Source organism: Rhamphochromis sp. 'chilingali' (genome assembly GCF_963969265.1).
Source record: "Rhamphochromis sp. 'chilingali' genome assembly, chromosome: 17".
NCBI lineage: Eukaryota > Metazoa > Chordata > Actinopteri > Cichliformes > Cichlidae > Rhamphochromis > Rhamphochromis sp. 'chilingali'.
Window position 1 is genome coordinate 1920768 of NC_137944.1, and position 14756 is coordinate 1935523.

The 14756-nt window shown below is 42.3% G+C and overlaps 1 protein-coding gene across 1 annotated transcript; it reads left to right on the top strand.

The window, feature by feature from the left end:
* Positions 1 to 1366: 1366 nt before the first annotated feature.
* Positions 1367 to 14403, top strand: LOC308385213 (uncharacterized protein; the record flags this gene model as incomplete). Its single annotated transcript, XM_080864019.1, has 10 exons — positions 1367 to 1514; positions 4459 to 4660; positions 5724 to 5826; positions 6004 to 6117; positions 6219 to 6275; positions 7696 to 7833; positions 11818 to 11865; positions 12055 to 12168; positions 12770 to 12877; positions 13295 to 14403. 10 exons carry the CDS (start codon positions 1367 to 1369, stop codon positions 13394 to 13396), a joined length of 1134 nt encoding a protein of 377 aa, XP_080720145.1. The 3' UTR covers positions 13397 to 14403.
* Positions 14404 to 14756: the final 353 nt, after the last annotated feature.

A 14756-nucleotide genomic window follows, 5' to 3' on the forward strand; every position in this document is an offset into this window, starting at 1 on the left:
GCACATGGTCAGGGTGAGTCAGCCAAGTTTCTTTTCTTGTGTGACAAAACAAAGTGAATGTGCCTTTGCTACATGTTATGTGACGATCCTGTGGAGCTGTTTGTACTTCTCACCATTTGGACATGTCAATAAAAAAATCATCTACAACTGTAATAAAGACTCAACATATTTATATTCACTTCAATAAACAGGTTTCTGAAATGTTATAAAATATATAAAAAACCATCACATTTTGTTTTATGTCTTCTCAATTTTTTAACGACTTGGAAATCCGTCTGCTCTGCCATCGTTCAAGTCCTCTCAGGACGCTTTTGTACAGCACTCAATGAACTTCTGTTAAAACCTAAGTAAACTACACAATTCACTAATAAAACCACCTTTCGCAGCATTAACTTGAACTTGAAGTCTTTCACGTTGCTGTGGAGGAATTTTGTCCCACTGCTTTACAGGGTTCCTTCGGTTCATTCATCCATAGTGTCTTTAAGGTCCTGCCACAGCATGTCATTCAGATTGGTTTGCTTGTATATTTACTGTTGTGCTTGGGATCATTGTCCTGCTGCGTGATCCAATTTAGGCAAAGCTTTAGCTTCTCAGAAAGATGGACTCACATTTGGTTTAGAATGCTTTAGTATATAGAGAAGGTGCCCAGGTCCTTTGGCAGCCCTCCACCATCATGTGTGACACTTGGTGAGAGATGTTTGTGCTGAAATGCTGTTTGGTTCTCACCACACGTGATGCTGTACATTAATGATAAACATCTCCACTTAGTTCTTTGGACAAACAGGAAGTAAACTGGTTTGTTTAGATCCAACTTTTCAAACCTAAGCTGTGCTGGCATATTCTTGGTTTGGTCACGTTTTCTTCAACAAACTTTGAGTTTCTCTCCCGACTGTTTCCATCCTGCTGTGTCTGAGCCAACTGACTGACATGTTTCATTTCCACGTTCATAAAGCTGCTATTGAACCTCACAGCAGAAGGAATTGGTTTATTTTTATTAACACTTTATTACCAATTTAAGATTATTGTAGCACCGTTTTTCTCTCGATGCCCAATGGTTTGTCAGAATTGCTCTGAAGCAGATGGGAAGTCTTTTTCGACGGCCTCTCCAAACTCACATGCTGGAATTCTTGTTTCAACCACCACCTGGGCTGCATTTCGCTTGGCCTGCTGATACGTGTCAGCTGCTTCTGAGAGGCTACCCCTCTGCCAGGGGGTTCCCAGCACACCCCATGTTTAGGTGTGCTAAGCCTGTCCTGCATCCTCCCCTGCCGTGTCCCCCCTTCCTTACCAAAGAGGTGATGTTGTATGTCTCAATAGCAGGGATTGGTCCATCAGTGCTCTTCCTTTAACCGCAATCAGACACACGATGCACCCAACCCTAACACCACCTCCTGCTGGTGGTGGGCCTACAGTGACCATGCAGCTTCTGCAGGCTGCACCTGGCCAGGCCCCATGGGCTAAAGCCAGAGGGCCAGGCACTCTCCATTGCACTCCCTCCCCAGGCCTGGCTCCAGGTAGGACCCCGGTAACCCTTTCCCAAGCAGGGACACAGGTAAGTAAGTAAAGTGTATTTACATACACCGACCTGAAGACAGAAAAGCTCATGAAGTTTTGTTACTCGGGGGAGTCCATTGAATCACTCATTGTCTGCCCCATCACCCAGGACCTATTTGTCTTGGGAGACCCTCGTCAACATAGCCTCTGAGATCACGGGGCACATAAACCCTTCTACCTAAATAAGTTAGCAATTCCCGAAGGAAAAAGTGGCGTTTTACTCACATGGGGTATAGTGGGGGTGGGGTACTGCTGACATCAACTGGGGACATTGTTGGGCGGTGGAAGAAGTATTTTGAGGACCTCTTCACCACTAACACGTCTTCTGTAGAGGAGAAACAGTCTGAGGATGAGGAGAACAACTTGCTCATCTGTAGGGACGAGGTCACTAAGGCTGTTAATCTTCCTCTTGTGTTCCCCTTGTTGCATAGATCATGGTAATAGTCCTGGCACTAAACAGTGTATACTATATTTCTCTGAGTGTGCTGGGGACCCCGTGCTTGGGGTGGACCAGTTTGGTTGTTTGAAAGCCACAGATGCGTCTCAGCTGTTCTGATTCTCCTGACATATATAAGGCATCACTACGGGTTTTCTCTTAGGCAGCGGTTGTCCTTCTCTCCTGGATCGGCTGGAGCTTTCAGTCCAGCTGGGATAACCACATTTACTCAGGGCCTTCTTGATGTTCTTCTGCCTCCCTGGCTGCTGTGTCTGTGGGGATGATGTTCGCTCTGTGTTGTAGCGTCCTGATGACACCCAGTTTGTGCTCCAATGGATGGCAACCTGATCCGTATGCACTGGTTTACGGTACACGTCGACTTTAAATGTCCCCCATTACTGACGGGAATTTCACAGGCTATCCTCCATGGTGAACTTGATGTGTTTGTCCACTGAGATAATGTGATCAGGGGATTTCGGTACATCCTGAGATTTGATTAAAATGTCTTAAGGAGTGGAAAAGTTATTTTGAATTTAATGGCAGGAATATGCCAGACAGAGCCATGTTTACCAACGTAAGCACTTTGGTGTACCTTCGGTTTTAAATGTGCTATATAAGTAAAGTTGTATTGTAACGTGTGTCATCTTCTCTTCTTCAGCAGCTTATAAACATCTGGAAACTGAAGAGCCCAGTTGCTGGACTTTGTTGTAGAATGTGAGAACTTGTAGAATAAATGTGTCGTTTTTAATTTACAGTTACAGAAAAAAGTATGAAAGTACTGAGGAAGACTCTTTGAAGGAAACTTACCATGGCTCCCTGTGGTTGTCAGTCCAGCATGACCTCTTGGTCTTCTGCCTTCTGATTGGCTGACCTCCACTTCTCCAGTTCCTTGAACGTCCCCATTGTTCTGAGTACTGGACAGTCAGAGTGCTGTCACACGAGTAATTCTTATGTTGGCAAAGAGAAAGTACCACTTATAAGCAATTCCGATCATTAACGAGAAGTTAATGGCCTTGTAAAGTTAAAAGGCACTGTAGACCCTTCAGCACGACCCTTTAAAAAAAGTGAGTGTATATATACATGTTTGAGTTTGTATGCATAATTTGGACCCTGTTCGAATTAAAGAAAGTCTAAAATCAATTCAAACTTGTGCACACATTTCCTGTTTTTTAATGTCATTAATAATGTATGCTGTACAATCTTTCCACCCTGGAAAAAAAAAAACACAAGAAACAAAGAAATCACTAAGTAGATTTTTTTTGTTTGAAGTTTTAAATCAGCAAACAAATTTTACTATCAGACAAAACAAATTTCCCAAGTGTGGGACTAATAAAGGTTATCTTATCTTATCTTAACCCAGGTAAGTACAAAAGGCAGTTTTAAAATTTCATTTATTTCATTTATTAACGGGAAAAGCTGCACGTGCCTTGGTATAAAAAAGTGATTGACCCCTGAACTTAATAACTGGTTGAGCCACTGTTGGCAGTCACAGCAGCACAGGAACAGAGCAGGAGGGAGGAGACAGCCAGGAGCACCAGCAAGAGACAGCATCGACACTTTAGAAAGGTACAGTAAAGAAAATAAGTGACACCAAGAAAAGAAGTAAAATCTTTAACCATTTCAATTATATTAACAATACAAAGGCAGAGTGTAGAGTCTGCAAGAAAAGGATATCATACAGAGCCAGCTCCACATACAGCCTGCACAGCAGCCTGAGAACTGTCCACCCATCAGTGCAATGGGAAGATAAAACACAGTTGAGTGGGTTATTAATGAAGGTGCCAGTGTGTCTACTGCAACTGCTGCTGCTTCACCTACAGCATCATGCAGTACACCACCACAAGCGCCTAAACAACCCAGAGCTCTATGAGACGGTTTTTGCAGAAGTCTGTGACCCAGCAAGACAGAACTCAAGTCATGAAGAGTTGGCAAAAATGACTGCACTTAATTTCCAACCATTTTCAGTTGTGGATGATAAAGTTTTCAGGAAGTTTATTCATGCACTAAATCTTATTTTATATTGTTGTTGATAATAAATTAATTAAAGCAACAAAACAACCTGAAGTGCCGCTTGGGAGCCGAAAGAGCCGGCTCTTTTTAGTGAGTCGAGCCGAAAGAGTATGTTCTCTAAAAAGAGCCGGAAATCCCATCACTGCATCACAAAATATTTTTCTCAGAATTGTTTGGGATGTTTTTTGGTAAATCTCAGATGAGCTGTGTGTTCTTTCCGGTTCTTGCTTCAGTAATAACATCCGAAACAAAATAATAACCGGTTATATCTACTGTTACTTTTATTGCTAACTTTAATATCTTACATCTGCCACTGACGTTACTCTGGCAAAATCTCGTAGATGGCGACATTAAGTCTTTAACACTTCAGCACAACTTCAAATTTGTTTTTACGACCGAGCGCAGACGTCAAGAACGGAAAGACGGTTCTTGAAGGTTCGCTGGTGTTCATATTAAAGGTGCAGTAACGGGACAGCCTGCTAACGGTTCCTCTGCCTGCATTCGTGCATGTGAAACGCATGACACAGCATCAGTCTCCTGCAGGGGCAGGATACACCCGAACACACCCCGCTGCAGTCTGCAGAGCATCCGCACTCACGGCAGGCTTGGTGCTTTCCTAAAGCTGCTCAGTATCTTCTGGAAAAACGCGACACAGCTCAGGTAAGATCGTTCACTGCAGTCATCGGTGTTTGGTTATGGACACTGCGGGTTTTTTATTTTTCTCATTTTGTTTGTTTGTTCTTCCCTTTTCTTTTTTCTTCGTCTTCATAAATATATAGATATATGTACATCAGTGTGAGTTAAACACTGTGATGTGTGGGAATGTCCAAAAACTAGGCAGTGTGATGTTATTCTCATGTTGTGGTGCAGCGGTGCCAGATCTGACTGCGGTCCTGCGCAGCTCTGGTTTATTTTTAACTGCAGAAACATCATCATCAGCGTCTCTGTAGGCTACACATGCATTCATACATTCTAGCTCATTCATACAATAATTTAAAGGCTCGATCTGGAAAATGAGTCAGCACATGAATCATTATGATAATCGCAGATTTGCAGTCTGCCAGTAGCTGCATCGCTCCTTTGCTGATCCATCAGTGTTATTACTGCTAAAAGTCGAGCCTGTGACCTTGACAGAGACAGTCTGGAGACATTTTAGTTTTATACAGGGGACAGGTTCACTGATCTTATAGTGGAAACAGTAAAGACTTGATGATTTCTTGATGTACCCTAAATTTACTAATACAGTAATCAGAGAGTTTCAGTTTTGCAGTACTCTGCAGGACCTGCATGTGTCCGTGAGCAGCCTGTAGGTGGATGCACAACACCTCCAACTAGCAGACATGAGGTCAGGATACAAGGCAAACAAAAAGAACATGGAGTCCACAGTGACAGAGGCGAGAACATCTCAGTGCAGCAGCCCGTCCAAGTGCACTGATCCCAACACGGGACAGCATGCACCTGCAGCTGGATCCTAACACGGGACAGCATGCACCTGCAGCTGGATCCTAACACGAGACAGCATGCACCTGCAGCTGGATCCTAACACGGGACAGCATGCACCTGCAGCTGTAGCAGCAGTTTAAAAAGTAGCACCACGTGCTGAATGGACACAGTCCTGCTGTTTAAATATGATCAATTTTTCTTTTGCGTCTCTTTACTTTGACTCAGTCTGTTCTACCTGCTGTTCTGGGCTGTATATTGAAAGCTGTTGTTTCCCCGTCAGCAGCAGGATGGCTCATGAAGAAAAGAATCCGCTGCCTCCAGCAGGGACGCTCTCTGAGGGACAGCGACAGTCCCTCTTTAAGATGGAGCCCAAGACTCTAGGGGTAAAGAAAACCATTCAAAGTCTGTGACGTGTACATAGGAACAGATGTCTGTTTATACATAACACTTGGGTATTTTCAAAGCAATATTTGGGACATATTCAGTGCATTTTTCCTCATTAAGAAGTTTCAAATGTATTGCATGATGTGCTGATGACTTTTTCTGGCGACTCTTCTCAGGCCATCCAGATTGTTATCGGGATTTTGATCCTTTGTCTGAGCGCGTCTGTGCTCCAGGTTCACGAAGTCCACTTTACCGGAGATGTGGCTCTTTTCCTCATCGTTGTCGTACAGGTCAGTGTGGCGAAAGCTCCAGCAGCTACTTTTAGATTTGGTCAGGTCACGTCATCATGTTATACTCATCAGCTGCGTCTGACTTCACTGTAATGCACCAGGTGACTGTGTCTGGGTCAGTGCTGGTCCACAGTGGGAGGAGACCTACTCTTTTCTGGGTGAGTCTGTGCCATGCATGAAAATGCATTTCTGCATTCAAAGTCAGCAAAAGCAGCTGTTCAGGGTTCCTTGTATGTAACTATATTTGCATTGCATAAATTCTTTTCTGATCTGCTTTTTAAATTTCTAATTGATTTATTATCCTTAAATCTATTTCTAATCGGTGTATTTTTGCCATTTATTTATGTGCTGATTTAGGATCTCTTAGTTAGTTTTGGGGGAACTTATGATATCAAGCTGAAGAATCTGTAGATATGTAGTACTTTACAAACAAACCACTTCTCTTGGGTTTGTTTGTGAACCAGCAGAACAAAAGGCAGTGGTTCTGTTTGTATGGATGAGGACAAGATGCATCCATAATGAGAAAAATCATTTCAACCAGTTACCAGCAGTGTAGACTTTCAGCTTTAATCCAGGTTTTATGTCGGGTGTTTAAGAATTACAATAGCACAGGTCTACAACCAAAGAGCTGCGTAGGACTTTCTGACTGTTTCATGTAGATTGAAACCAGGAAAAATAATTTCAAAATTCCATCTCATCAGGTTTTCTTGCAAAACTCGTGTTTTTAGTTTAATAAACAATTTCCCTTTTTAAACTGATTAAAAAAACACATCCAAAAATGATTTCTTCTAATAATTTCATATTTCTAAGAGCGAGACTCACGAGAAATGCAAATGGAAAATGTGAGGAGGGAACCAGAGGATGGAAAGCAAAAGTGTGAAGTTTCTCAGACAAAAAGAGTAAATATGTAGCGATAAATATATCATGAAGGAAAAGTTTTTTTTCTTTGTTCAATTGTAAGAAAAATTATTCATAGTTGTAATAAAATATTGATTTTTTTCATCACTGTTGTGCTTTTTTCATGTAAACTCCTCACGCTTTGCCAAAAAAGCTGTACATGGTGGAGGGAAGTGAAGGTCATTTTTGGATTCAGCTCCCTGAAAAACATCAGATTTGCCAAAAATATCCCAGCAGAAAAAACAGGTTTTTGCAGACCTGTGTCCCTGATCTTTACACTGTCAGAAACAATTGAACTGTTGACTGAAAGTTGACTCTTCTCTGCTTTAACTTTGTGGATGAGAAGAGAACAAAGTGTTCACCTGCTATGTAGGCACGTTTTAACTGCATCTTCAAGATACGAAGGATTGTAAGATAAGTGTTTTCATCTAAAAGACGAACGAAGGAGAATAAGCGACCGGCATCTGGATAAAACTCCTCACGTCAAACTGAAGTCAGGGCTCATGAAAACGTGCATGAACATGTTATCAGTGTTGTTAAGGAGGACACTTTAAAGGTGGAGTGTACGTCCCATTTGGACAGTCACATTCAGAAGTGATTCAACTTGACGTAGCATAGTAACACATTAGCCTTACAGGTTGTGCGTGGTTTGTGTCTGAATAATACGATTGCTGCTTGCAGGTGAAATGTGTCCTGGTGCTTCATCTCATCAGTGCTGCGTTTGCCACCGCTGCCCTGGGTCTAATGTCCAAGCACCTCCCCTACCGCCAGGACTCTTACCACTGTGAACACTGCCGTAAACTGGAGCTACATGCTGTGGTATTGTCTTTAAATAACAACAGAGAGAAGCTAGTAACACATAAACATTGATTTATTGAGTGTTCATATTTTAAGGCCGAATATTAACTGTCTTTGATGACAATGTGTGACACTCTCTGGCTCTGCAGCACACAGTGTTACACTTTGGTTAGGAGCAGCATCTGCAGGACATCTAACATAATATCATTCAGATGTACTTGCAGTTTGTCAAATAGAAACTGCCTAAAAAACATCACCAGCAAAGGTTTGGGGCTAAGATGCTGGGATTTGACGTTTTTGGGATAAATTTGTCTTGCCTGGTGCAAGACTGAAACAATGTTTGCAGGACATGCTGTAAAGATATTTATCAAAGAAAGTCCAGCTAGAAAAAAGATACAGTAAGTACGTTTACAGTCATGTCAGCAGCCGTTATCCTGGCAGTTCCTCTTTTTGTCATTTTAAGTGTTTTTCATGTGACGTCTTGAGCATTGATTGAGAACAGCCTGCTAGAGCAACTGCTTTTGTTGGGATATCCGGTGGTTGCCAGAGGGTCACTGACCAGTCTGTGGGCCTGGATGACTGGGGCTTCATAGTGCTGTGGGGGGGCTCCCAAAATTTCAAGATACTCCTGCTGGTGGTAGAACAAAACACAACACTGAGCCTTCTTTTTCCAAGCTGTTAAGACAACCCTGACCTGAAAAGCTGCACAGACATGCACTGTAATGCCAAACGTAATGAACTGAATCCAGATGTTCCACAGCTGTAGACAGTTAAACAGCTATGCATGCAGACTGCTTCTACAGACATTGTGATAGGATGCCACCTGTGTAAGACGTCCACTCATGAAATTTCCTCATTGTCAACTATTTATTGTATTATAACAAAGTGGAAGCGATTGGGAAGCGACTTTTTGGAGAGTCAGCTGCTGCAGACCTCCAAACTTCATGTAGTTTCAGATTAGCTCGCGAAGAGTGCGTAGAGAGCTTCATGGAACAGGTTTCCACGGCCAAGCAGCCACATCCCCCCTTACAACCCAAAGAGCAACGCAAAGCATGCGATGCAGTGGTGCAAGAGCGGAGACTGCAAGCCAGGCCAGACCTCACAAACCTGCTTCAGTAGAAATGGTCAAAAATTCAAACTTCACTTGAACTAGATTCGGCTGTCAAGTAGGCTACAGTAGATTTAAGCTAGTGACAGAGCTTGATTGGCTGATGGTAACTTGATTAACTTTAATCCCTTTTCTTAAGTATTCTTATTCATCTCTAGGCATGAAAAGATGAATAAGAATACTTCAGAAAAATCTTGACCGAGGTTGTCATAATTCATGCATGACAGGGTTAAATAACAACAATTACAATGAAACGCGTCGCACATCTATAGTCACATTAAACGAGCAGCGGGTGGCAGGGTGTGGAGTGACACACCAGTGTCCAATGTAGTGGTTAATGTGCAAGTACACCATCAACACTGACACAAACACAGGGAAACAGCCTTTGAACAGCTGTAACTGTAGTGACCACGGTGAAAGGGTTAAAACAATTTTGAATGCACAGTCGCCAAATTCAATGTGCATTCCTGTAAAAATAATGAAGCAGGAGGTGGGTGCAGGTGGATGTTAATGTTCAAAAAAGGGATTCATGACAGTGACTGATTTTCTTATGTTGTTAAGTTTAATATGTCCTATATTAAACTACAGCAGCAGCTCATCACACATTCCTGTGCATGAATCTTCTGCCCGTTGTATTTTGTGTTTAAAGTGCTACATGTACCCTTTCAGTACATGTGTTAGAGACCTTCGACCTTAGAAATCTTTCATCATACTATTAGCAACCATTTTCCCAGCGACTGCCATCGATCTCTAGCATCCACTTGCCACATTTGATCCTGCATCGTCACCATAATTGTCATCCAAAATGGCACGTGAGTTAATAATAATAATAATAATGGATTTATATAGCGCTTTTCAAGGCACCCAAAGCGCTTTACAATACCACTTTTCATTCACTCTCACATGGTGGAGGCAGCTACAGTTGTAGCCACAGCTGCCCTGGGGCAGACTGACAGAAGCGAGGCTGCCATATCGCGCCATCGGCCCCTCTGGCCAACACCAGTAGGCAAGTAGGGTAAAGTGTCTTGCCCAAGGACACAACGACCAGGACAGAGAGCCCAGGGATCGAACCGGCGACCTTCCGGTTACAGATGCGATTCCCAACCCCCTGAGCCACGGTCGCCCGGTTAGTGCAAAACCTCAATAAATGCATGTGAAATAAGGCCAGCTGCCAAAACAAATCTATGTTTAGGGGTTAAGGTGTGCCGGAATGATCCAGAATGTTGTTCTGGGACCTTCACTTGATGACCAATTAAATCTGAAAGGCACATTAATATATATCACTGTCAGAGGACTTAGTATTTGGTGGCAGCTCAGTAATAATAACATAAAGACATTCGCTCGCTTCCACCATCAACACATCCTCTTGTTCTTCACCTCCCTGTCACGTGTTCACAGTAAATGAACTGCGCTTTATTCAAAGCGTACAATGCAACAATCACTGTTTCTATGCTTTGTGTCTTTGCTATCTACTATTCATACTCTGATGATGCATCGGAGAGCAACGTGGGGCTGATATCTTGCCCAAGATTGGCATTCAGACTAGGAGGAGCCAGGGACTGAACCACGACCTTGCGATCAGTAGATGACCGGCACTTCCTCCTGAGCTACAGCCACCACTTTATATCTGCTCCCAGCCACAGCGCAGATATAAAGTCGTGATCTGCACTTTCTAGTGTTAGATTTATCCAGCAGCAGGCGTAAACAATGCTGTTTGTTGTTTAAGTGGGAGGTCATCATCAACACACAGTGTAGTTAGGTTGTTGCAGTATGTCTGCTAACCAAATGTACAGTTGTTTATTTCCTGGGCATAGAAAGAAAACGTTGTTAATGTTGACAGAAGGTGAAAGACGTCAGGAGAGATTAACAGGAAACTTAAGGACCGATCAGAAAGTGACATTTGACACTTACTGTCCTAATTCATTTGAAAGTTCTTGCATCAGATCATGATGTGCTGCTGGGGTTATGATTGTGCAAAACAAAATGAAATGTGCTAATTTTGTGCTATGCAAACTTTGCATGGAAACATGGTCGCACCACTGCAAGTTTGCTGCAGGATAAACTGCTCAGTTTGCAGGATTGTGGTGACGTTCACACCAATGTACACGACAGTAGCCGACATCAATTTATATTTAAGGTTGATGCTGATTAGATTCACTCACTGAATTCGACCTTTTCTACTAACTTTATAGTGTCCGGAAAATCAGCCACACAGCTCATGAAACATCTGCTTATATCTTGTTGAATTCAGTTGCACAAAAAGTAGTGACTATCAGGTGATCGCAGCCTCTACATCTGATCTTCCCTTTAAGCCCTGCCTGTTTCTGTGCTGTGCATCTTAAAGCTGATACTGCACCTCTTTGTTAAATATCAACAGTGGCTCTTTGATGCCAGAGAGGATGTTGGGGTGGTGCTGGTGGTATCAGAAACACAATACAACAGGGAAATGCAGCGTATGTTAAGTTGTTGATTAACAAGAACTGGACTCACGTCTTGTAAACAACATTTCTCTCTTTCTGAGAAACAGACAGTACAGAAACATCACACATTTACATGTTGCAGAGTCACGTCACAAAATCAGCTGCACCACGACGTTGCTGAGTTGTGAACGGCAAAGAGGGTCGCCAAGTTAAAAGATACAGTCTGTGAATGTGGTTCCAATGTTTTGAATGTGTTGTAGAAAACAGGGAGTGCAACTTTTTTACACGGTCGATTTTTGACCACATAAAACTGTCACATGGCCACGTACACGGATGATGCATGTAATGCAGCATGCACAGAGCTGTCAGCAGGGTATAAATGTAGTTTTCCTTTAATAGAATCACATAACTTCATAGTTGACCCTGCACATTTTTAAAAAGGAGACTATGTTTCTTTGTCTTTACTGTCCACTGCAGCAACATTGTTTCAGGAAATGCACCGGGCTGATCGAGCAAAAGTGTAAAGTAAGTGACAGACTGTTGTTATAACTAATGTTTTGGAAGTCGTGTCTTTGAAGTGTGCATGTAGAAGATAGACATATATTTGGGTCAGACAAAAGATTTGTTGTTTTTGTGAGAACAATCACTGTCACTGAAACAAACATGGTTTTCTGATCATATATGTTCACACACGTCTCTCTCATGTTTCTCTAGCTATTGATTGATGGGATTCTGGGAACACTGGTTATATTCCTGGTGCTTGAGCTGCTAATCTGCATCACTGCCATGCTGTTTGGACTCAGCGTCCTAGCTGCTGGTGGCAGCCAGGTAAGCCTTGATACCTTAAAGCAGGAGTGGGGACCTCCAGGCTTCAAGGCTTTAGATGTGTCCTCGATCCATCACAGCTGGTTTAAACGACTAAATCACCTCCTCAACATGTCCTGAAGTTCTCCAGAGGCCTGCTAATGAACTAATCCTTTGATTCAGGTGTTTTGACCCAGGGTGAGATCTAAACCTGCAGGACACCGGCCCCCGAGGCCCGGAGGTCCCCACCCCTGCATTAAAACCTAACTGAACAAGAATGCACCCACTAAAAAGTTACAGAGCTGATAAATATGCATTCATGTTAGAGCATTTGCCTTTAGTTCGATAACTCACCTGGTTTTCTCCTTAAATCTGTGAATAAATTTAGCATCATGTCATTGTTGTGGTTTGACTCTGATGAAATGAAGACTCGTGCATGCCACAGCATCACAACAGAGATGTATGCGTGTGCTGCAGCAGGTGAAACCGCAGAGAAATCTTTGTGGTAACATCTGGTTGACTTTAGAAACAGGATGAAACATCAGATTCCACGGAGCTGTTTAAAGTTGGCCTGTTCAAAGAGCAACATGTCAAATCTACGTAAATGTGTGAATGTGTCGCACAGACTCCCAGTGAGGGACCCGTCTATCCGCAAACTCGCCCCCCACCTGTCCCAGCTGTGGAGACTGTTCAGGCCGTTCAGTCTGCTCGAGCTGCTGCTGAGCCAACTCAGGTAACACAACACCTGCGTGTAATACAAGGTGGCACCTGTGACTGAATGATCCTGCTTCTGGTGAGAGCATTAAGAATGACTTCCAGATTTCGATGCATAATCGGTGTGTGAGTGTATGCATGAATGTAATCTGTGCATAGGTTAAAGGTGCTGTATGAACTTGCATGTGCATATATATATATATACTTATATATGCACATGCATGAAACACACTTTGAGTGCTCAGAGTAGAAAAGTGTGATTTGTTTACAGCCTGCTGTCGGTGCCTTTACTGATCTGGAATAAGAATCTGATTTATGATCGTCACATCAGATTTGAACCCCGAGGGTTTTCACCTCGTGCCCTTTAACCCTCTACTATTACCTACAGTATGCTGATACATACACTGACACCGGACTGCTCTCTTCGTGTCAGCAGGTGGCTGTAGTTGTGACAGAACCTGACTCAGAGCAGGTAGAGGACATCTCCACCCCACCCACTGAGCCCCAGGTGGAGCCAATAGAAACCGCAGAACCCTGAGCTCAGCGCACAGAGCTCACAGTGGTGTCATGTCAGTCACAAGAGACGGCTGAGTGTCAGCAGGGAAGCATATTCTGTATGTTATGTTGGAAAATAAATGTGAATGTTTAACAAGTTTCTGGCATGTTGTGATCACAGCATCAGTGTTAGTGCTGCTGTCCCTACAGTAAACTATGATGGAACAGTTTTATTACGAACGTTGACATGGTAGCACTTTATAATAATGTCACACTATTAAGCCTTATTAAGGTATTAACAAGTGGTTCATTCATCATTTACACAGCATTACTGCGCCGTAGTATGCCATTTATACTTCTGTCAATATCAAAACTTTACATGACTTAGTAAATTAATGAAGTTGTGAAATATAAAGAACAGAATTGGTCAACATTGTAAAAGCAGCGGCTTTAGCCCCCTCTGTCACACTGTTCGCCTGCCCCAGCACTCCTGCTTGTAACTCAGGGTTTCTCTCATCAGCTGCTGGCGTGTAAGCCTCTGACTTACTTGTGCACTGAAATGTTCTCCAATGAGAACTCAAAGAGAGAAATATCTCCAAAAATATAACAGTCTCATAATTGTTCATTGTTTTTGGCAAATTAGGGAATAAGATGAGGTTTTCATAAAACCCGAGCAGTTGAACTCGTTAAATGCACAGAACAGATACGTGTATCTCCACAGTTAGCTTAGCAGATCAAATCTACCTGACACTGCTTTCATGTGTGGCTTCTTAGTCCTCTGTTCAAAACACTATAATATAGAATTAACTGTAAATGAATGTATGAAAGTTTTAATCTCACTGAAAATAAAATTACTGCTGCACAGATAAATCGCTCTCACCAGTCACTAAAGATTAGCTTGAAATGTTGAATTGTTACTAATATTTTTGTTTCGCGGGGTTGTTCTGTCGAGTCTGCAGGTTGTATATTAATGCAATATTAACCACAGCTTTGTCTTTTTTTCTATGTAATTTTGAGATCATTGTAAATCTTCCTCAGCATGCACACATAAGGCCACGATTCTGCTAAATAAAGTCAAGCTTTGTTTTATCTTTGTGTGATTATGTGTAATTAAATTCATGTTTGTGTGGAGAGCTGAATGTTGCTTATGGTGAAAAACAAGCTAGACAGTGAAAAAAGTTCAAATTAGCTCATGTAGTTTATGAGACTAGTGTCCATCATACTCTTGTGACATAATGTAACAACAATATGGCCAACATTAAATTTATTGCATTAATATGTGGAATATAATTAAAAAATTAACTAAAAAGTGACATTTAACTCAGCACTTCAGTAAAGATTCAAGTAATAATTCAGTAATAATTTAGCAGTATTACACAGAATAATCTGTGAACGGGGCCACA